General features: G+C 35.2%; 1 protein-coding gene across 7 annotated transcripts in view; it reads left to right on the top strand.

The window, feature by feature from the left end:
• The window catches only part of CTNNA2 (catenin alpha 2), a 469,784-nt gene extending 447,169 nt beyond the window's left edge, over positions 1-22,615 (top strand). For 5 of the 7 annotated variants that reach the window (XM_027455797.3, XM_072037884.1, XM_021274456.4 and 2 more), the window contains 2 exons: positions 6,543-6,686; positions 21,455-22,615. In XM_027455797.3, the coding sequence (XP_027311598.1) occupies positions 6,543-6,686; positions 21,455-21,742 (432 nt within the window). In that variant the 3' untranslated portion in view covers positions 21,743-22,615. Of the gene's footprint in view, positions 1-6,542; positions 6,687-20,657; positions 20,700-21,454 lie in introns of those variants that run through there. The other 2 variants (XM_072037886.1, XM_072037885.1) reach the window with 2 other exon arrangements.
• The last annotated feature ends 785 nt before the right edge of the window (positions 22,616-23,400 follow it).

Below are 23,400 nucleotides of genomic sequence, written 5' to 3'. Positions count from 1 at the left end.
AATAAAACTCGCTAGGCTTCTACAGTAATCTGTACTCTCCTATTACTCCTAGTAGAACAACCAAGGACAGAAAATAAAATCCTAGCATCCTTATTCCGTCTCTGAAGGTACCATTGTAAAAGGATAGCTCCCAGGACAGGTGTGCTGTGTCTAGATGGGGAAAATGAAGGACCTTGATGTACATAGTGTTTTGGGTTGTAAGAAATGAAAGTGAAAAATACAGGAAGATGTCTCAGCTGTACTTTTTGGGATAAATACATATATTTAAGTAACCTCTGCATGTGTGTTTGAATGTTTGCATTTTTAGTGATGAGAAGGTAAAATAAAACCATAGCAAGTGTACCCTGTTCCAAAATACTTTGCTGTATGAAACACATTTCAGCAATATGAATGGTTTGATTAACCTTTATTTGGAACATATTTTTTTAGTTTTTCTATTTGTGACCAATACAGGAGTCTCCAACTCATGCTGGCAACAGGCTGTATCCCTCAATGCACTGTCCAAGAAAGGGACCACATGATGATTTGGTAACATAAAAAAAATTATCATCCCGACATTGAGTCAATTTACTACCCCTAAAGGACAAAGGCATCAGTGAGTTATGCTGGTTAAGCAAAATGAATGCTGATAAAATACCTCATGGTCATATATTCACTATATATGATGTATTTTATGGAAACACTGTCTTAGGAGTTTTTGAAAGTTGAAACAGTGAAGAATTCTTAATTATCCTCTGCAGCTCAAAGATGAATAGGAAAAAAAGATCATAAATAGATTTATATATTGGCTTTAAATCCAGCTAGCAATACCTCTTCCAAATATGTAACAATAACAAAGGTTTAGTTCCTAAGATGAAGCTTGCCTGCTGCTTCTCAGTAAAAGTAGCACGGCCCAGAGAATTTGTGCAAATGCTGTCTTTGGAGGTTTTCAATCCCCATGTCGACTATGCAACAGCTGAGATGAACTCATGTTGGCAATCAACTCATTTCAATTGGGAAGTTGTGTAAGAGATCTCCAGAGGTCTCCCTCAAGTGAAATTTGTATGGTATTGGGATTCAGCTAAGAGGGAGATCCCATAGGATCTTATTTATATCTTTGAGTTGACATGGTTTTGCCTTTATAAGTGTTGCTTGCGTGTAGAGTTGGATAAACCCTGAGTTTTTGGCATCTGGTGGATCGTAGGTATCATCCACATACATAATAGCTGAAAACACTTTTGAAGGACAATTTTCTTATTTCATATTAGTATTGTCATTATTTCTTCAAAGCAGCTGTGTAATGATGGCTTGGTGGTGGGCTGAGTGTATGGAAAGGAAAGGTATAATGTAAGAAAAAGTAGATGAATGCAGCTTAACACATCTGAAAAACTGAAGAAGAAAATATACTTATGAAACAATCTCAGTTCTTTTGAAGATACAGTTTTTTGAAACAAGACTTTGCAGAAACACACGCAGTAAGAGAAAATATCTGATTGTATATAAATGCACATGCATACACACATACACATAAATATGAAACACTCTATCCTGTATAAACAGAAAGATGTTATCTACAAGTTAATTTGTGAACCAAAATCACACTCCACTTGTTTTTATTAGAATATATTCATGGACACAAGAAATATACACACTCTTTATATGTCTACATTTAGAAGGTTAAGATTTTGACAGGTCAGACTTTTATCCTTGTTAAGAAGCATTTTAGCTACAGGGAACATGTTCTTGTGCTTTATCAGGTAACAAATATTCATGAATTTCTGAAGATTACATTTACTGAAATTCCTCATTAGAAGAGTTCTCTGTAAAGAAAAGCATACCAAATAACATTAAGCTATTTAATTCCTTGAGAACAAAGCAAAATATTAAAAATTCATTCAAGATCAAGGCCTGAAACAAATTTGATTATAGAAAAAGATTTTAGATTTGACAGAATTACGAATGTATATACTTCATTACATACTGTATTTATTTTAAAAATAGTAACTACTCTAAAATCCAAAGCTCATCTGCTATTGCAACATATATGGCTTCAGTCCAGCAAGTTTCTCTATTCCAGGTCATGTTAAATGATAAGGGAAGTAACTGGGAATATGAGGAAATTGGCTTTCTGATGCAAACTGCACCAGCCCTGCAATAGTTAACAAGGCCTAGAGACCACTGTAAAATTCCCTAAGGTATGGTCCTGAAGGACTATGCCTATAAAAATTGCTATAAGGAAAGACTTCTTTGGGATCTCACATTCCTTTCCTATTCTGTCTTACTTCCTTTAAAGGAGGTGGTTTGAACAAGTTTCACCATTTTGTATTAAATAAGAATCCTTTCCTCCATGGCATTTGCAGTTGGCTTCCATAGTTCAGAGCACAGATTTGCTAATAAGTATACACCATGGCTTTAAATAAAAATTAGTTTTGTTTTGTTTGTTTGTTCGTTTGTTTTCACATGGGAATTTAGATACCAAAAATTTAACACACAATAGGAAATTTTGGACTCGTTTTCTTTTGCAGAAGTACATCTTTTAGTTCTCACAATGATTTCACTTCCTCATTTGAATAGTGGTGAGACTTAATCTCACTTCTAAAGTACTATCAGATGATGCTTTTGCAGATATTAAAAGAACAACAACTTCAGTTCAGACTCATCGGTTTCTTTCACTTTAATTATAGTTCTTGACAACCTGAGTTTCAATGAGTAACACACACATAGAAACACTCTCAGACAAGAAGACATAACCTCAAGGGAAAACATCAACAGGTTTTCCCAGCCTGAGTGGAATTAATTTAAAATACTGAACAAAACAGCTTATAACAAAGGACTTAATAAAACTCATGATAGGAACGTATTTCCATTAAATGCAGGAGGTCATAATAACCTTTAGGAAGGGATGAGACTGGGATAGGAAGGCTAACAGTTGCCTTGTATCTTTTACCTCTGAAATGCTTCTTCCACACTTTGAACATACTATTTTTGCTATTATTATTACTATTATTATTTATGAACCTTATAGAAGAAAAGGAAAAAATGTCTGTTCTCACATCACATCATTAATCTTAATTAACTGATAAGCAGCTTCATCAACAAAGAAGTTTTATTTTTTATAATGTGTTCAAAACATTGATATGGAATCAAAGTGAAAAACTGACTAGCATTTTTTTCTAGTATTTTATTTTATTATTTTTTTCTTATTTTACCTAATACATCATCAAAAAAAATTATGAACTAGGTTACTAGGTAACTAGTAGTATTATCAGAAAATGAGGCAAAGCATACAGGTTTTTTGTCCTAAATCTCATCAAAGACCAAATTAGAATTCTATAAAACTGAGTTAGAGTATCAATTTCTGAACCAAAATTCTGCAGAAACATTATCATCATTTTTCATATCAGCATTGCCAATGTCAAAAAAAAAACATTATGGTACAGTTTTATTGAGTCAGATGGGACGTTATACGTTTCACCATTCCTTGGCTATGACAGGTAACGAGCAAGTAAGGTTTAGCTATTGACCCATCAAATTGATCCACTATAGCAACAGGATGTCTTTGGGTCACATGCGTGTCTGTATTAGGGTCTCAAACTTTTATGGTATGTGTCAGCTTGATATTTTGGTATGCCCTTTTTAGCCTACATCCCTTTTTTACCTACATCCATTTTTACCTTCTGTAGGTAAAATGTCTTTACCTAGGTCTTTATCCATAGAACATGGAATGTATTTGAGCATTTGGTAATCTTCTTAGTTCTTCATAAACTTGCTATATTCAGACTTCATACGTGGCAGCCACTGGTACCTTAATGGTTCCTGTCTATTCCTAATCATCTGTTCATCTTTTAAGCAAGTGCTTTGTCTTTTTGTCCAACAAATCTTTGATGTCAAACTGAGCATGGACCCATTTTTTCTCCTTGATTGCTAGTGCCTGGGTGAAAGTAATCAAGTCAATGACCTGACGTGTATTTACATAGCTTTCTTATGCAGTTAGGCTTCTCTTAAGAAAAAAATAAATAAATAAATAAAAATAAAAGTCTTCATTTACTATCTCTTTGCATTCATTTAATTAATCTTAGTATATTCCTTGGAACAGCTGGAAGATTTTTAAAATGTTTTCAGTTAGGTATATTCTTTCTGTGCTTTTGTTCACTGTTTAGGCAAGCAATGCATTCTAATGTATGTTCACAAATCAGTCTTATCTTTTTTGCTCTTCCCTTAATTTTCTTGTTATCGACTACAGTTATTATACTAATTAGGCCAAAACAAAATTTCGTATGTAAGCAGTGCTAGCCCAGAATTCCATCTTGGATATTATCTGCTACCTAGTCTATTGAACTGTTTTCTCATTATCATGATCAAATCTACCACATTTCTTGTGTTGTTACTAGAAAGTATCCTTCTCCATCCTCAGTCTTCCAGAAGTTAATTGTGCTACATCCATATGTTTCTACTTCAATAAAAGACAACTTATTTCTCTTTGGGAGCTCTCAGAACTGCTACTACAAATGTAATATTTTTCATATTTAAGGACATACTCTGTGAACATCCTTCTCTTAATCAAAATGACCAAGTTTTATTAGAGGCTTCTTGTGGCCTGGTAGTCACAGGAGTTCAAAATATATTCCTACTTTATTTGGCAAAAACAACTGTGGTGCAATAGTCAGGTCATAGAATACCAAAACTGTGAATTAACTAAATTCTACATGGTACATATTACCATAAAAGGCTTTAAAAGTTCAAATCCTCTTTTTTCTTTGGCAGACTAATAGAAATGCATGTCAGAAATGGGAAAGTAAACCATATAGTAGAAAGCCGTTTGAGCAGGTCATGCTGTTTAGAATGGCATATCATAATCTATTCCTTTATAAAAAGGGCATCAGAGGTGTCCCCTCTATCTTCATAGAGGAATGGCTTGAAATCAAGACCATGTAACAAGAAATCAGTTAGACATATGTTTAATTTGATTCTGAACTGATTTTCAAAGCACTATCATCACTTTGCATTACTCAGCTACAGCTTAGTTTTGCATTGTGTTTCTGAGGTTATTTATCATCTCTAACAATCACAATAACTCTTCATTTAGTTAACTGGACTAGCCAATTGAGTTTTTGAATTCACAAATACACTGCTTTAAAGTAGCTTCTACAGATACTGCAGGACTAGATTGTGATAAAAGCTTTGAAGGTCAAGAAAAAAGAAAACACCTGACCTCTGTTAGGGGAAGTGAATAGTACCAAACATTAGTCGCACACTTTCTTTTTTTGATAGCAGGAATGGAGAGAAAAATAAAGAGCACACAAATAAAGCAAGGAGTACACATTAATCATTACTAAGACTGAAAAAATAATCATGATTAGATTACGATTTACATGATCCTTGTAGCAGCAAAAAGCCTAGGGGAAAAGGTCAATGTTAACTCTGTGTGCTTTTGATACATACTTTTTAAGAGAGATTCAAGGAGCATTCATTTTTCATCTTCCAAAAAATAGAATCTTATGCTAGCACTCTTTACTGGTACATGAATAGTTTCACTTTTTCTAAGCAGTTTTATTTAATGGAGTTAAGCCTAGCAGCATATACCTCTTTTTTTCTTCTTCTATTTTTTTTTTTCTTCCAGTACACAGCTACGTTATTAAGAACATCCCAACGGATAATATAAGCAATTATGTTTACTCCCAAACCTGCTTTTCCAGAATTTGGATGATAAAAATTCCATTTACAATACATTAGAATGAATATCCCAGTTTAAGTCCTTCAGTTTCAAACAAAAAACTTCTTGGGAAGTCGTTTGAAAAAATATGCTTCAACTTGTAAGGGTTTCATTGTCTAAAAATTTGCAGTCTTTTAAAGCATCACCTCTTTGCAATGTTATTGATATTTTCTGGAACTTTAAAGTGTGCTCTGTAAATAAATCTATGCCCAGAATTTTTATACTTCCCTCACTTGTTCTTTCAGCACAGTTTGTCAGCCCTCAATTTCAGTGTGAAAAAAAAACACATAGTTCTTTCCTGACCTTCTTCATATACTGCTGAAGGTGGCCTCCCCTCTGGCTGACTCTATTCAAGGGTGAGTCCAGAGGGCTGGATTGTGTAAAGCTTATGGAACAAATTCAGCACTGGTGGACAAGTGTAATTCCAGTTGTAGTCATTGGAATTTCTCCTGCTTGCTGCAGTGCTTTTATTTTTAGGTGCTGTTCCAAACCATTCCTAAAATAATACTACTCTGAAGTCTATCATCCAAAATCATGTCCAATCTGACATCAATCGGCTTTTAATGGGGATAGAGCTTTCTAGCCTGTCTTTTGGTTTTCACCAAAAGGTGCCAAAACTCATCCCCAGTCAGCAAACTCTTTAGGGCTTGCATGCCTAACCTGTGCTATGGGAGCAAGTGAGAGGAACCACCAGACAGCGGGGTTACTCATCGTGGAAGAGTCCCTGTTTCCTTGACCAAGCATAGCTCCTTCAGCACACGCTTTCCTCTCTCTTCACCTCTACGCTACGGCGCAGTATTTCTCTTGCTCTCTCTCTCACTATCTCTTTTCTGTATCTCTCGGAAATCAGACTGGAGTTCAGAGCACTTTCACTACCTTTTATGAGGTAGAGTGCGATGTCATAGATGGGGGCAGGGCTAGTCAACTTTCTACCCACCCACCCACCTGTGCTGAGGGAGCTACGCTTGAGACCGGAAGCGGTGACTCCTCAACGGTGAGTAACCTCCTCTCATCTCTAATTTTCTCTAAAGGTGTGTGGGTGGAGGGAAAAGATGTGAGCGTGGTTTTGTTGGTTGTTTTTTATTATTAGTTTTTATATTTTTATTACCCAGTGTGCTCACAGAATGAATTGCATGTATTGTTTTAGTCAACTATGAAGAATCGTTTCCTTCCCCTTCTGAATTCCCAGAGATAATGGCATCTATAAAACAGGGATCACATTTCTCTGTGGAAGTGATCTATATATTTACTGGTGGTTAAACCAAACCTTTTATGTTGTTTATCTTGCATTGTGAAAAGGCATTCTCTGATCCCCTTGAACTCAGTTACTACATTTCCATTTAATTGCAATAGCACTTGGTCATAATTTTTCTAAAGTAATTTGTGATTAGAGATAGATCCTGGTGTTTATATATTTATCATCATTAACTGTTGATAATGCTAGTTTCTACAGGACAGGACTTTTATTTTCCATATTTTCTGTTACTGCTTATATTTGCTTAATCCAGAATGTTTATGAAGCTATATATTGACATTAGGCCAATTATAAGGCATGTCTTGTAGATTAAATACTATTCAGAGGTAATCTGTAAGCAGGAAATCCAACCCCAAGAGATGTAATTGAGTCTTAACCTTGGAAATTATTGAGTCTTAACCTTGGAAATTATAAATCAAAGCTTTTGATATTTTTTTTGTGTTATGAAATTGATATGGACAGGGTAATTGCTATCTGGATTTCTTGATGTTTTTCTTGTGTCACTATCTATACGCTACTATTTTACTTTAAAGTCCTGTCTTGTTACCTGTTTCTCTTTGCCCAAAGTATTTCTGCTTCACTGTTTTAATATCCCTCAGCATTTAAAAAAGACAAGATGGACTACGAAGATCTTCCTTTCTTGTTCTGCCTCTTGGGTATCTATTAAAGTTGTTGAGATGTCAGAGCTCAAATACTAAAGGGCAGAAGAAGGGTGATATGAAGATTTTGGTCCCTAGGGATACCACAAATCTCACTGTTCTTGTTCATTTAATGCTCTTCACCAGCTCCATGTGGGGCCTTGTCATATCACAGTGAAAGGCACTAAAAGACAGTAATGCATACTCTATAAATCAAAGGGAGTGCAATCACAGGCTTTTCAGCAGAGGTGGTCTTATAGCCTGATTGATGAAATACTTTATTTTCAGGTGACTAGGTGGCTTTGAGGAATTGGGTATAGGATGCAGAGCTTTCCATCTTCTAGTCACTGGCATGTATTGGGAATTTGTCAGTAGTGATGGATAGATAGACTCAGCGATGCTCTTTGTATGAATGCACAGGAGATCTGAATGAAATTCTGGGAAAGTCTTGTTTACAAAGCTAACAGAACTTTCACTAATGATTGTTTTCCTTCCTGTTAGAGAGACAAATAACGACCAAGAAGATAAAAATTGGCTCCCCAACAGGTGGTAGCTTTTCTGGCTTTGAATAACATGCTCAAGGAGTGTTATTGTTACTGCTTATTCCTTTTAGTGAACCTAGCATTGAAGTCTCCAAATCTTGTTTTGCAAAGTCAAGAACTTGTCTAGCAAATGTAACTTCCCTGGAAAACTCTGATCTTTTAAAAAAAGGAAAAGCAGGTTGGTCAATTTAATGTTTCATTGGGAAATCTTTATAGGAATAGGAAGTGCTGTTGTTAAAGAGGGTTTGAGGTTTGCTCTTCTCATAGGCAAATGCTTTGAGGTAAAACTTAATTTAGATCCTAAGCACGTCCTTTGCTGATGAGTTTACAAAATTGTTTTTTCATGTAATTATTCTTGCATAATGCAAGAGACTTTAATTTTTGCACAGAATTGGCAAAGCATAAGGACCAACTGAACAGTGTCCCTAATCTCACTGATATGAAAGCATATTGGTAGCACAGTGAGATAAATTCTTTTTAAAAGTGATATAAGGATTGGGAACAGGAAATCAGAATTGGTATCATTCAGTAATTAAGGTGAATTAGAGATACTGATCATCACTGGGGGGATATAATGAAACAGAGATGTCAGTGGATTACTTTAAATCCAGAGAAAATTGCTCTCTAAATTTATCTTATAAGATGAGCAAATCAGCAGTTAGTTGACTTATGTATAGGGGGGAGTTTGTAGAGGGAATTATACGCAAAATGACATAAAGTGTTGTGATAATTAACCTGGAATCTGCCTGTGCAAAATCTAATACCAATTTTTTGTCATGCAACCCCAGGATATGGGTTTGCCTGAGTAACTAGACACTATGAGAATAAATAGCCTAATTTTACTTTTACCGAGCTAATTCCCCTCTCAAATTATTTTACTGGCAGATATCATTTAATAAATAAATAAATAAAATGTCTAGAATACACAGATTCCTGCATTTTCAACGTTGTCTTAAAGGTGTATTTTGTCACCTACAATATTTCTTTTAACTTCATATTATTTACAAATGTATAGACATTAAAGTAAAATATAATCAAGCCTAATTTTCATGTGATTTCACTTAGTATATAATACGAAACCTTTTGAAAACAAATATCTGAGCAACTTGTTCCAATATATGCTAATTTAAATTTGTTAGATCTTAAGTGTTATGTAAACTTAAATCTATTTTACAGCACTATTTATTTATAAAAATAAAGATGTCTTTAAAATTGCCTAGGCTTAGGTAGCTAACAACATGATGTGTTAGTGGCTTAAATAAAAAACAGTAATTGGTAAATTTATACGTTTATATTTTAACAGGTCACTATTGAAATTACAGGCTTGTTCCTCGGTCATATTGGCAAAGGTGTGAACAATACCTTAATAATGGAGTTCATATGTAGGATCAAACATCTTCTCAGTATAATTAAGCTAAGTGTAATTCCCAAATTTTTTGTATTTTACAGGCTGATTTCTCTCACAAGCTGAATTAAAACTTTGTGGGTTGGTTCTTACCTTCTTCTTCTATATGAGAAGTGAGGAAGAGCTGTGAAATGCACCATCTGTTCACAAATGGTGTCAGCTGGCAGATAGATGCTCATCACCCTGCCCTCTCTTACTGTAGTTTTAGGCTGTTTTGACTCAAAATGAATTACTTTTGGTTTAATCTTGTTTAAGCAAAAGAAGTCACAATGATAGTGCACGAGCATTCTAGAGGACTCTTCATGTTGATTTAAACTGCAATCCTCTTAAACTTTGACCTCAGCTCATTTGAATTGTCAACAAAAATGCTCAACAGCACTTTGAATATAGGGTTTCAGAGGAATCTAGGACTGCCTTAACACTCAAGACTTTTCGTTCCTGGGACGGTTCCATCTCAAAGACATTAAGCATGATTCTGTTCAATCATAATCCTTTGAATTTTTATCCATCCCATCTGAGTGTCTCAAAGCAAACACAACAGAGTATCCTTGATCTGTAGAATTATGAATTTGAAACAGACTTGAGTCCTCCAAGACTTTGGCAATTTTCAAAACCACCTCTCTTACATTCTACATCTTTCAAACATTACAAGAGTAATAGTGTAATGAAAAATGAGTATATTACTATTAATATATATATATTCTTACTGAATTATGAAAAGGTTTTGACTATTCTCTCTATTGTTTTGTGGAGAGTAATTCATCTAGCCAAGTGTAAATAGCAGATAGGCAAAGGCCATATATTGTTATCTACAGCTACCTAGCAGGAGGATGTAGAAGAGCCAGATTTCTCAAAGGTGGATGGAGACAGGACAAGACACAATAGAGAGAAGTCTGAACATGAGAGATTCTAGTTAAGTATAAGGAAAAACAGTTAACTCTGAGGGTGGTCAAACTGAAGCACAGGGTGCAGATTTCAGTCTAGAGAGGCAGGAGACTATCCATCTTTGGAAGTACTCAGAATTTGAGCAAAGTACTGAAAAATCTCATCTAATGCAAGTTGCTTTGTTCAGGGTATTGGGCTAGATAACCCCCCAAAAGTTATTTTCATCATAAAGCGTTCTATGATTATATGAATATTTGCATAGTTGTATGTGAGTAATGAAAATTATTTTTTACAACTCAGACCCAAATTCTACTCATTTTGATTTATTATTTGCTGTCATCTTTGCTTATTCTTTCCTTGTGCGCTGCAGCATCATTTAAGATTTGTCTCTGCTTTATTCTGTTCTCATTTGTTTGTAGTCTCCAACAATTCTTTCCTGTTCTTGATTATTACTGTTATTTTATTTTTCAATAATATTTAGTGTTAGCTAAAGCTAAGCACACAATGAACAAATACATACACAAATGATGTATTTACTGTTTTACCAGGAAAAAAAAAATGTAACGAACACTTATTTGTTCATGTTGTTTAACCATTGATTAAATTGCTCAGATAAATAGAACAGTTAATTCAAATACATTATTCACAATTAAAATGTCAGAATTTCCTCTACAAATAATTTGCCATATATTATTAAGTCCGTTCTTTCAGTGCTAGGGCTTTTCCTAAAAGCTGAAATGTGTCTCTTGAAAAACACTTCAATTTTGTTTCTTATTTTGTTATATACTGTTGTTAAAGTTGTAAAAAGTGCTCAGGGAATCAAAGAAAGAAATGTTTCCATTCACTGAGTTGAGCCACGTTTCCTCAAATCCAAGGAAGTAAAAGCCTTTTAGCACCTCAGAAATGATCGATATCTTGAATGAGCAAGCCTTTTATATGCTTCTATGAGATGTAAAATATGCATGAAGAGCAGCAGGTACAGATTAGGAAGCAATGAACAACGTCCTGGTACTATCTTCCCACAGAAAGATTTTGTTTAATTCATTTTGACTCTGTTTGATGCATGCCCTTTCCCCAAAAAAGCCCTTTCCCAAAAAGCAGCTTGCCAAGTCTCTCTGCACTGAGATGGGCAAACATAACTTTAAAGGTACAAATGTAGCTGAAGGAGGAAGTTTGTCTCAAAATGTGACAGATCCTCACAGTAGAAGATGCATAGATAACTCACATACAGCTACCGTTCTGACATGCCTACGAATTAAAAAATAAGTTGGGAAAATGTCACATTTTTCAGCTTTGCAGTCTGAAATCTTATGTTGTCCTGCTTTGCTTTTAGTTTTCATCATAACAAAATCAGGAGAAATAATAGTAGATAATACATTCCCATGTAAGGAATATAGTTCTTCTGTGCTTTAATAATCATTTGTTTATCCAAATTCTCCTGCATTTTATCACTGAGAGTACAATTTCCAGCTAACCAGGCATGTTTTGGCCTTCCTGGAGGTAAGACTGTAAAAAAGACATACTTTTCTTGTTATATTGTCACATATACAACAAAAAATTTGCTTCCAAAATTCAGTTTGAAGAATCGCTAGATTATTTGGGGCTTTTAAAAATAATTACTATCTTTAAATTGCATACAGGTCAAAGGTCGGTAGCACAGACTAGTTAGATATCCCATATTTCCTATTTCAGATTTAACTGCAATTGTATGTGAAAGAAGGAATTTATACACAGATGCATTTGATGGAGTTGTAATTGCACCTTTCAATCTGTGACATCAGGTTCAGATTATTTAATATTTTGTTACACTGACCACTTACACAAAGTTTTGCACTGACTTTTTTATTGTGACTGATAAAGAGTTTCAGTAGACTTCTTATTCTAGTCTTCTTTAGTAAGCCTCCTGTCAATATCACAAAACCTTTGACAGAATACGCTAACTGAAGCCATATCTAGTATATTTTTTACTTCAATTTAGTTGCATTATTTTTTTGTTCTCCTTGAAGATTAGGTAGAATCATGCCTTCAAATCATTCACACCAAAGTCTGTTTCCCATCAGGAATTCCATCCAGGAATTCACACCCAACCATTACCTAGGACAGAATGATTTTAAAGATGTAAATGTGGTTATACTAATTTTGCTAGAATTAGTAACACATCTTTGAAGGCCATTAAAGAATCATTTTTTATTTTTTTTTAAGTTTATTCTTAGGGCATTTCTGTTATAGGCATTATAACAATACATTGTTCTACACAGAATTAAGCAGAAGATTTAGAAGAAGCATTTCTTCCTCCATGTTCAACCTTAGCAAAGAAAAGAGTGTAGCATACACAATCATAGTGCTGGAAAAGTCCCTGGGTGAAATCCTGTTGTCATCTACAAAACTCCTTTGATTTCATGAACAGAATTTCTTACTTGGTCTGTGGAGTTGTTCCAGATGTTTGGGCATTCAGACTGTCTAATATCCTAATGCAGTAACAGAATCTGAAAGTTTTGGGGCAGTGTTATGGCATGAAAATGGCTGATAAAGCAAGCTAATTTAAAAAATTCAACCCCAGATATGATTGCTTGTCCTTACAGAATTTCTGGTATATGATATGAACTGTGCCATTTTAGCATCTTTTCCCTGCCGTGCAGTGACAGATAATAAGCAGACAAAAAAAAGCGATGGTCTGAGAACTTTTTCTTTTTTGATGAACATACACTAATGTGCTAGAATTGTTCTTGATAGCCCACCATAGTCAGGAAAATAAATAAATAAATAAACAAACAAACAAACACTTTGGCAACATTTACAATTGGGTTACTACAGTATTACTGATTTACAGTATGTTACTGGATACACCCAGTAAGCAATTGAAGTGCATACATAATTTCTTAGAGCTGGCTGAACAGCAGAGTTGGAGATACCTAATATCTCTAGTGCTATTATACATTCTGGGGCCAAAGACAACCAGATTCAGCACACTTTTTTGCTTACAACTCCAAGATCTGAGGATACTTAGAGGATTACCAGACTGTAACTTGTGAGGTTGACTTACATTGGTAAGGGCAGAAGAAGAGAGCAGAGCAAAGTAAGCATATGACGCATGCTTGTAAATAATCATAATTTTGATGCCCACCTTTCAATCTCTCAACTGGGAAGGCAATTTTATTTTTCCTCCAAAAAAGAATTTTTTCTGTGCTCTCTGGTAGTCACTATGAAATTTATGCCCCGTGTCTGCTGGCTGAGCATTTGAGTTGGTGCATGGTGCACTACTTTGGGTGCTAACTGTGAAACGAACAGTGTGCTGGGCTCCTATTGTTTCAGCAAAGTAGCCTTTATGTCTAGGATAATAAAAATATTTTTTTTCTGTAGGACTGCTAGATGTACTTGAGGACGTGGAGGTTGCATTTCTTAGTTTTACAGAGTTACTATTCTTATTTTATCAAAGACTTTGAATACTTTCAGTTAATTCTACTAAGCTCTTCACTTAGGGAATGAAGTATGTCCCACAATTTTAGTGATATCGCTGAGTTATCTTTAATGATTATAGGCATATCTGCATATTCTTTTTTTTTTTTTTTAATTTCATATTAAGCATTCTCTTCAAAGCAAATTAATTGGGATATCATTTTGTCTTATACCTTTCTGCTTTTAAAATAGGCTGGAGTAAGTAAATCAACTGTGTAAACGCATCTCTGCAAATTGTCTAAATTACATTTGCGTATTCTATCTTTTATTCTGAATGCCATTATTCAGAGGTGTTTCTTTTTTTTTTTTTTTAATATATATAGGCTCTTTAAACTTGTATAATGGAGTTGACTTTGTTAAGTAGATCTGTGTTTTCAAAGGGCAGTTCATAAAAGACAGAAGATGTTTATAGTTATAAATATACATGTGCGCTTTCTGTTGTGCTAACAGTCAGCCTCTGTTAAATGCAACAAAATGGATTTGGGAGTCCTTATAGTTTACTTACCTGTAATAGAAAAAATGTAGATGAGGACATCTGTTCAGCGGATGGGCCAGTTATAAAACACAGCTACCCCCAAAATTAATTAAATATTCAGCATGTCTGAAGGAGTAAGTTAATTGCAATCAAATGTGAAAATTCACAGTTAGGAAAAGAGGAGCATAATACCATTTTCTCTGTGTATCCACATATCCCTTTTTAACCCCACTGTGACCACTTTACATCCCAAATTATTACTTTTTGCTTGTTGTAGAATTTCAAATGCATGTGATAGTTTACTCACAATAGACTCACATGGAGTAAAATCCTTATGCACATCTTCAAGTTACTGACTGAAATATGGCTTCAGGCATTGGGTAGTAGTGCTGATAAATAGCAGATGTCTCCCACCGTAGGGATGAGTGCATCTGAATACCGAATAGGCCATTCTTGCATTGGCTGTCACTAATAGTATCATGTTTTATGCATGCACTGTGCTACAGAAGTGTAAGATGAGTATTATGGATAAGAGCTTTTTCTTTTATTTTTATATATATTTTACTTATATATGTAGGACTAGATTTATTATTAAGCACAGCTGAGAGGAAAATGTTCTATTGTGTAAGACTATCATCTGGAAAAATGTTATTTCTGATTCACCCTCCAGATTCATAATTGTTTCATGTAACCTTAGTTGCTCTAGAGGCTATTAACTAACTTTTGGGTTGTAGTAACAGAACCTATAGCTGTCCGAAAAACTAGCTTCAAAAAGGAGGAGAAGTAGGGAATGCACCTAGAATTCTCAGATAGCCTTAATGGCTTGACCATGCCAAAATTATTTTCTAAAGGCATAAAATCAAGTCTTAGCCAAAAGTATTCAAAGGGTTGTGTGTTCTTTTCCAATGTAGAATCATAGAATGATCTAGGTTGGAAAGACCTTTAAGATCAACTGCTGCCCAGGGAAGTGGTTGAGTCACCATCCCTGGAGGTCTTTAAAAAACATTTAGATTTAGAGCTTAGTGATATGGTTTAGTGGAGGACTTAGTGTTAGGTCAGAGGTTGGACTAGGTGATCTTGGAGGTGTCTTCCAGCCTAGATGATTCTGTGATTCTATGATCAAGTCCAACCATCAACCTGACCTACTGAATCCTGTCACTAAACCATATCCCCTAGTGTCACATCCACACATCTCTTAAATCCCTCCAGTGATGGGAAGCCCACCAGTTCCTTAAGCAGCCTGTTCCAATGCTTAATCACCCTCTCATTGAAGAAATTCTTCCTAATGTCCATTCTAAACTTCCTCTGGCACAACGTATTGAATAGACAATTCCTCCTCCCAATCTATACCAAGTAAAACAGACTAAATTCTATTAATCAATAAGTTTTGACACTAATTTTCTGCATTCATACATCCCAAGGTCAATGTGGGCCATTGTTATCATTTAAGCTACCTGCCTGCATAAATGATGGTAGGCTCCCTGAAATAATATGCTTTGAAAATCTCCGACAGTTATGCTAAACTAGAGTATACATATTAAGCAAAAACATCCAATATTGATTTTACAATTTCTAGAGATAGAATCACCATCCTTCATGAGTTCTTGTGATTAATTACTATCACTACTAAAACTTTTCATCTAATTAATAACTAAAATTACATGCTTTACCTTCTAGCCATTAAATTCTGTTATATCTTTGTCTTATCTGTTAAACCTGAAATATTATCACATTTCTGTTACCATGTACTTGCTGATTTTGATCAACTCATTTTTCAATAATTTTCTTTATTAGTGGAAAACACAGAGCTGCCTGAATCTTTCCCATAAAACACGTCTTTTTTTCTTGATTTTTTTTACGTTCTTTCCACGTCTTCAATGTTGTTCCTACATTGAGAAGAGAACTGGGTACATATGACATATTGAATATGATTATTTAACCTTTTTCATCAGCCTCCTCCTTTTTATGTTCTCAAGGTTCATATTATTCCTCTTCCACAATTTTGCTGTATCTAATCTAATTATCTGTACTGATTCAATGAGATGCTGACTTACTCCTGCCTATGATAAAGTTCCTTATTGTGTAAGTAGGTATCATCTGCTATAAAGTTGTCCAAAGTAAAATCTACATTTCTGACTTTTATCAGCTTATTAGATATCAATCACTCGTCTTCTTTATGATATACCAGCGTCCCAATTGTTATCTGAAAATTTCATCAGTTAAGTTAACAGCATGTTAACGAAAATAACATAAAGGTGACAACAGGTTTCTTCAGGAGACCACTGCAAAAGTCATGGTGTGGCAATGATTTCCCTGCCTGTACATGATTTTGGAAATTTAGTTATTATGATTTACAAGCATTCTATAAGTGCCAGGTTAATTTTGTATCAGTTGAGTTTTAGTAAAACTGTTACGCAGTACCAAGGAAAACACCTTTAAAAGAGCCAGTTATACCAACAGCATTGTTATAAGCAACACAAAGTTAAATCACATCAAAATATGATGTAGGTTACTTTGAAAATAAAATGGTTTTACCCACAAAACCATTCAGTTACCATTAACTGCATTTTGTTCCTCCCTTTATTTACTGAGTGCGTACAGATTTTGCATTATTTTGCCTGGAAGTGCTCTCAGCTGAGCTGGCCTATAATTTCACAGGTCATTCTACTTGCCTGGCTCAAATATTCACTGACTAGCAACTCTGTACAGTTCTCTTCTATTTCTTCAGGTATTTTGGTACTGCAATTGCTGGTTATTTCATTTCATGTATAGGTATAAGAGGCATTAAATCCTTATTGCAACAAGATTCTGGAAAATTCTTCAGATAGTACTGGAAAAATGCACCACAGTTTATAAGCAGATCAAAAACTCCTCAAAGCATTATGGATTTGGAGAACAAAAAAAAAAATAAAAAATCTTGGCAGATAATAAGCTCTGCTGCTTTGCTGCTTCTAGCCTTGCATTCATTAATTGCAAAGTTAGCTGGTAGCATTTTTCTTTCTTTCTTTCTTTTTGATTTTTTTTTTTTTTTTTCTGAATGAATTATGCCTTCCCTGAGTAGATAGCAGTTTTAGCCTGGATAACTGACCAGTTCCAGTGCAGTGATTCCCAGGTTCTTCAGTGATTCTGAATCTTCCCCGGTCTTCTTTTTTCTTGAAGTTTTTTTTTTTTTTTCTTGTGTTTGAAAGGGATTTTTTCCCAAATGGATTTGTAAACAGATCTGAGTAACAGAACACTCTTACTTTGTGTAGCTAGTCAAAGACTGTTAATTGTTTGTACAGAAAGCTTTCATTATATTCATAATTTCCTAAAAATTGGTAGGGAGTGAAGTTTGCCTCTTGTAACGTGCAATAATTTCGTAGTGGTACTTTTATATGAAACGTTAATTCCCCCTAGCTCCCCTGCCTCCTTCCTCCCCCTCTCCCTTGCACTTTATTATTATTATTATTATTATTGTTAACAACATTAACTGTTTGGAAAAATGTATGTCTCTACACACGGATTTTGTAAGGAATTAACGTACTGCTGCCTCATGTTACCTTTATGACACTGTAGCTCTGCCGATGCGAAGTACAGCTTAAAATTGATGTAACATAGTGGTGTATTAAGATCTAAATGTTAATTGGAGTGATGTTCATTCAGTTTAATTCTTCTTTACTGAGCCAAAATGCAAGCAACGAGCTGGAGGCAATAAGAAAATCACTGGAAATGCTTAGGTAGCCAAATTAGATACATTGGGTGGTTACCAGCGGGTTTTGGAGAACACTCATATCCTAATACTATTGTGGGATTTTTATGTCTCTTTTCTGATTCCAAGACTTGAAAGCATATTACAATATGAATGGGTATTGAGGACAAGGACTAAGTACCTGCACGTTAAAATTAGATTAATAATGGTGAAGATAGGGAGCTCTTATCTGCTATAACAGCAGATTGGAACTAGAGGTAATTAAAATGGCATCAGAATATGTAACATGGTTTTCTAAAAGACATCAATACAATTCTCATCTGATCTTGCAGAATTACACGTGCTTCTGCACACCCTTATCAATAAACACCATAGAATTATTAATGTGTTTAAAGATGTAGATTGCACCCTTTGTATAGATTTAAGCATCTAATTTATGTGCCCCCTCATTTCAGCATGCATTCTTTAATCATTCAGTTCCTTAGAATATGCCCCATTTAAAATAACTTCCAGAACTCTTTTCACAAAGAAATGCTGGAAAATGTGATACTATTAGAAGTCTTCAACAAACGGAATTCATGGGAATGCACAATATAAGCATGATCCAGTCAGTTTATCCACATTGATTACAAAGTAAATGCTATTTGGCGGTATCACTTTATATTCAGAATCAATCCACTGGTGTTTCAGAAAGAATTATTTAACAATGAATAATGTGTGATTGTAGATCTCAACAGTAAATTACAATATCCTAATTTAATAGAGTATGATCTGTTATTTGCCAACAAACATACAGATTGCCTTATAAATCATGCAGTGGTGCAGTTATAGAATAACACTATACTGAATTATATTTCATTACTGCCTATTGAACAGTCATGTTTTTGCTATATAATATAATTTTCCATCTTTTAACTTAGTTTCTTTTACTAACAGAAAATGCAAATTAGTCCCGAGGAAAAATATTTTCTGGGGACAGGCAATTAACTATGCATTTCAGGGAATGGCACCAACTACGTGAAAATCATCAAAACGTTTTTCTGTATTGGACCTCTCTGTATGTAACTGTTTATGTATTTAATGAATTATATTGAATATAAGACCACAGCTGAGGAAATCAAAATAATAGGTAAGTCTATAGATGAATTTACTTCCAGGTACAGGATTTCTGTAATGTCTATTTTGTTTCATGTTGGTCACTGACACTTTTCAGGATGAGGTTTCTCCTGCAGTTATAAACTGAACTCTCTTATTCAGTTAATGATTCAAAGTATTTGAGGTGAATTGTAATATTTTTATTATTATTGCCTTGTGGGTATTTGTCCCAGTTACCTTACTTAAAATTCATGTTAAGGAATTGTATACTTCCAAAAGACATAGAAGGAAAGGTTTGTAGGGAGATAAGCCTTTTATTCCAGTTAAAAATAGCTAAGAACTTATTGAGAAAGCAGGGTGGAATTACAGAATCATGGAACAGCTGAGGTTGGAAGGGATCTCTGGAGATACCTAGTCCAACCTCCCTGCTCAAGCAGGGTCACCTAGAGCACATTACACAGGATCATGTCCAGACAGGTTTTGAATATCTCCAGAGAAGGCGATTCTACAACCTCTCTGGGCAGCCTGTTCAAGTGCCCTGTCACCCTCATAGTGAAGATTTTTTTTTCCTCACATTCAGGCTGAGCTTCCTGTGTTTGTGCCTGTTGTTTCACATCCTATCACTGAGAACCACTGAAAAGAGTCTGGCCCCATTGTCTTAACACCCTCCCTTAAAACACTGATATACATTGGTAAGATCCTCTCTCAGCCTTTTCTCCAGGCTAAACAGGCCAAGCTCTCTCAGCCTTTCTTCATAAGGGAGGTGCTCCAGGCCCCTATTCATGTTTGTAGCCCTCATCTGGACTCACTCCAGTACTTCTGCCTCTTGTAATGGGCAGCCCAATACTGGGCACGATACTCCAGGTGTGGTCTCAGTAGGGCTGAGTAGAGGGGGAGGATCACCTCTGTAAACTTGCTGGCAACACTCTCCCTAATGCACCCCAGGATACCACTGGCCTTCTTGTCCACAAAGGCCCATCGGTGGCTCATCATTAACATGCTTTCCACCAGGACTCCCAGGTCCTTCTCCAGAGAACTGCTTTCCAACAGGTCAGCCCCCAGCCTGTGCTGGTGCTTGGGGCTATTCTTCCAGGTGAAGGCCCTTGCACTTGCCTTTGTTTAACTTCATGAGGTTCCTCACTGCCCAACTCTCCAGCCTGGCCAGGTCCCTCTGAATGGCACTGCAGCCACTCTTCCCAGGTTTGTGTCATGGTGAATCCATGCTGACTAAAAATAAATTGCATCCAAAATAGTTCCTTCAGGCTAGGAAAGAGTTCTAAAAATTTAAGCCAGCTTCCATAGTAGAACTTAAAGGCTTTATCACAAACAGTATATACCAATTTTTCAACATTGTAGGAACATCCCAAATAGTAAATTAAATTTTTACAGTACTTAAGATCATATTTTTAATACCTATTGATTTGAGGATGTCTAGCTGGCAAGTGCCTAGTTTGTATTTTGGAACATTGAGATATTGGTTTGGAAGTCCCATTATCTGCTTACTTTTTTTTGAAATATTTGAGCAGGGACATGCACTTGATTTCAGTATATGATGGAAGCCAGTTGACTGGAAGTCCAAATGGTTTGAAGTTCGGCAAGTTCTTGAGGCCTCTTCCACAGGACCTAGGCACCTAAGGCAGTCTCATGCACAGGAGAAACACAAGGGTATATGTACATAAAGCCTGCTAACCATAAAGTAAGATTCCTTGTGAATATGAGTAGCTCAAATATTATAGTAACTACAAAAACCTGCACTTAACTGTTTCATCTTTTTTTGTTCTTTAGGGGTTTCAAAATCTCCTTTTGTCTTTTCAGACGGTGTTCCCTAGCAAGCTTTAGACTAGCCTCACACTGCTCCTCTAGACATCACTGGGGGTGTTATCCTGGGCTTCACAGGAATAGTTAGAAAAAACACTTGGGCACTTGGGAAATCTCTGCTGAGCTATTTTGCTGTTTCTGACATTTAAAAGTAAATTTGTAAAGGCTCAGGTGAGAAGTAACTTTCTTTTTCTTTCTTTTTCTTTCTTTTTTTTTGAGGAAAAATTAGGAAACTGGATCTTTACCCATAGGAAAAGAATCATTAACAAAAAACAGCCAACACAAACTTTTCCTCTAAATTATTAAAATAGTTTATGTGAAGTACCATAGTCTTCTTACATGGTGCATGTTGCTGGTGCTTGTTACTACAAGCATCTTGATTAATCCTCAGTGTACATTTCATCTTTAATGAGATCTGAGAGCACCCAGACTTCAGTCAGGAAGTGGTCCAGTCATCCTGTCATGGAGTAACCCTGCTGTATTTCATTGTGTTTTCTTTTCATAGCTGGACAGTGCCACTTCTCTCATCCAGGCAGCTAAAAATCTGATGAACGCTGTGGTCCTTACAGTGAAGGCATCGTATGTAGCTTCTACTAAGTATCAGAAGGTCTATGGTACTGCTGCAGTGAACTCACCAGTTGTATCTTGGAAGATGAAGGCTCCTGAGAAGAAGCCTCTAGTAAAGAGAGAAAAACCAGAAGAATATCAGACAAGAGTGCGAAGAGGGTCCCAGAAGAAACATATTTCCCCTGTACAGGCCTTAAGTGAATTTAAAGCTATGGATTCATTCTAAAACACTAAGCTTTACCAGGAGGGTTTTATATTCTTTTTGTATGCATACCTGCCGACTTGTATGCGTCTGGCATGGGGTGGGGGGAAACTGTCAATCTGCATGCAACCTGAGACTCTATTGAAGTTACTAACTTTCTGCAACGCCAACATTTATGGTGTTCTCTTCTAATGTTCAGTGGACTTATTCCAAGCTTACTTTTTAATCTAAACTCTAGTATTAATTTGGCCAAAGAATTTGCATCACAGGGGTATGTGTGAATTAAATAACAAATTCCAGTCTAAACCCAGAAATTTTTATGCATGCAAGAAACATTAGGTTGGCAGGTATATTAAGTGGAAAAAAAATAAAAATGGAATTGTAATGGTAGACCATAAAGCTTGTATTGCTTCTGTTCCAGTGCAAAAATGTACTAGCCAATATGCTTAAATGTGTGGCCCAATAATTAAATGATATAACTTTTAAGTCATCTTCATCATAGTATGTGAATTTTTAAAACAAATACAAACTAATTCATCTTAAAAATGCTTCTTTTAAACCATATTTTGTTCTTTATATTCTAGTAGTGTTATGATTGCTCACATTTCAATTAATCCCATTAATATGAACAGAGGTTTACTTTTGCCAATTGAATTCCTTATGGTGGAGTATGAAGCACAATATGGTGATTGATATTGCCTTTTATATTATGATTATGATTATTATTATTATTATTATATTAGTAATAGAAGACCTGGTGGTGGAATGTTTAGAGACACGGAAACTGACAATGTGAGAATTTAGAGGCAAATATGTAGGTGTAGCTTGGATTACAGGTATCTGACATACCGTTGTAACCACTAACTCAATAAACTCATTTAACCTTGGAATCCTCAATATGGTTTGTCTCTTAATGAACAAGTATTTTCTGCATCATAGTTGAGGTAGAGAGATTAATTTTCCTCATGTTTCCTTTATTTATTTAGTCAAGGAAAACCAACATTACACTCATTTTCTAATTTTTTTTTTTTTTTTTTTTTACAACCAGGATAGCCAAATACGAGCAATGGGTCAAAAAGATAGTTTAAATCTTTACGTGAGACATACATGCTAAGGTGATGACATTTTTCATTCGAATACACCACCCCAGAAACAGCATGAAGATAGTTCATAAGTTTTATTAAGTTTGTAAGCTTGACATCTAAGAGACTTGGAAATCATCATCATGCCACACTGTATAGATACATATAAAGACCACTGCATGAAGAAATGCAGTACCTGCGTTTATTCCCTTTTGATCCCAACAGTTTTCTCAATTACAGAGGTTGCATTATACTTCTGAAAAGGTCATGGTATATTTGAAAACAAAGCAATGAGCATGCATTTATTTTTCTTGTAATTATATAATAACAACATAAGATAATTTTTGTGATATCATAAGGGATCTGAAACACTGTGAGAAAGTGAGATATACTATAAGTGACACAGCTATTCCTTATAGTGTTTTTGAGAGGTGTTTGGATGCTTATGTCAGATTTATTATTCCTCAGAATAGCAATGTACCTAATTCTGTTCTATTGCCCTCCTACACAATCTAAAGAAAGAAATATATTCTCCAAGGCTTTCTAGGAAATGATGATTTTTGCTTTGTTTAGTTCTGTATAATAAAAAGGTCTGACATA

This window comes from Anas platyrhynchos, chromosome 4 (assembly GCF_047663525.1).
Source record: "Anas platyrhynchos isolate ZD024472 breed Pekin duck chromosome 4, IASCAAS_PekinDuck_T2T, whole genome shotgun sequence".
Classification (NCBI taxonomy): Eukaryota; Metazoa; Chordata; class Aves; order Anseriformes; family Anatidae; genus Anas; species Anas platyrhynchos.
This window is presented reverse-complemented; position numbering and strand designations above follow the sequence as displayed.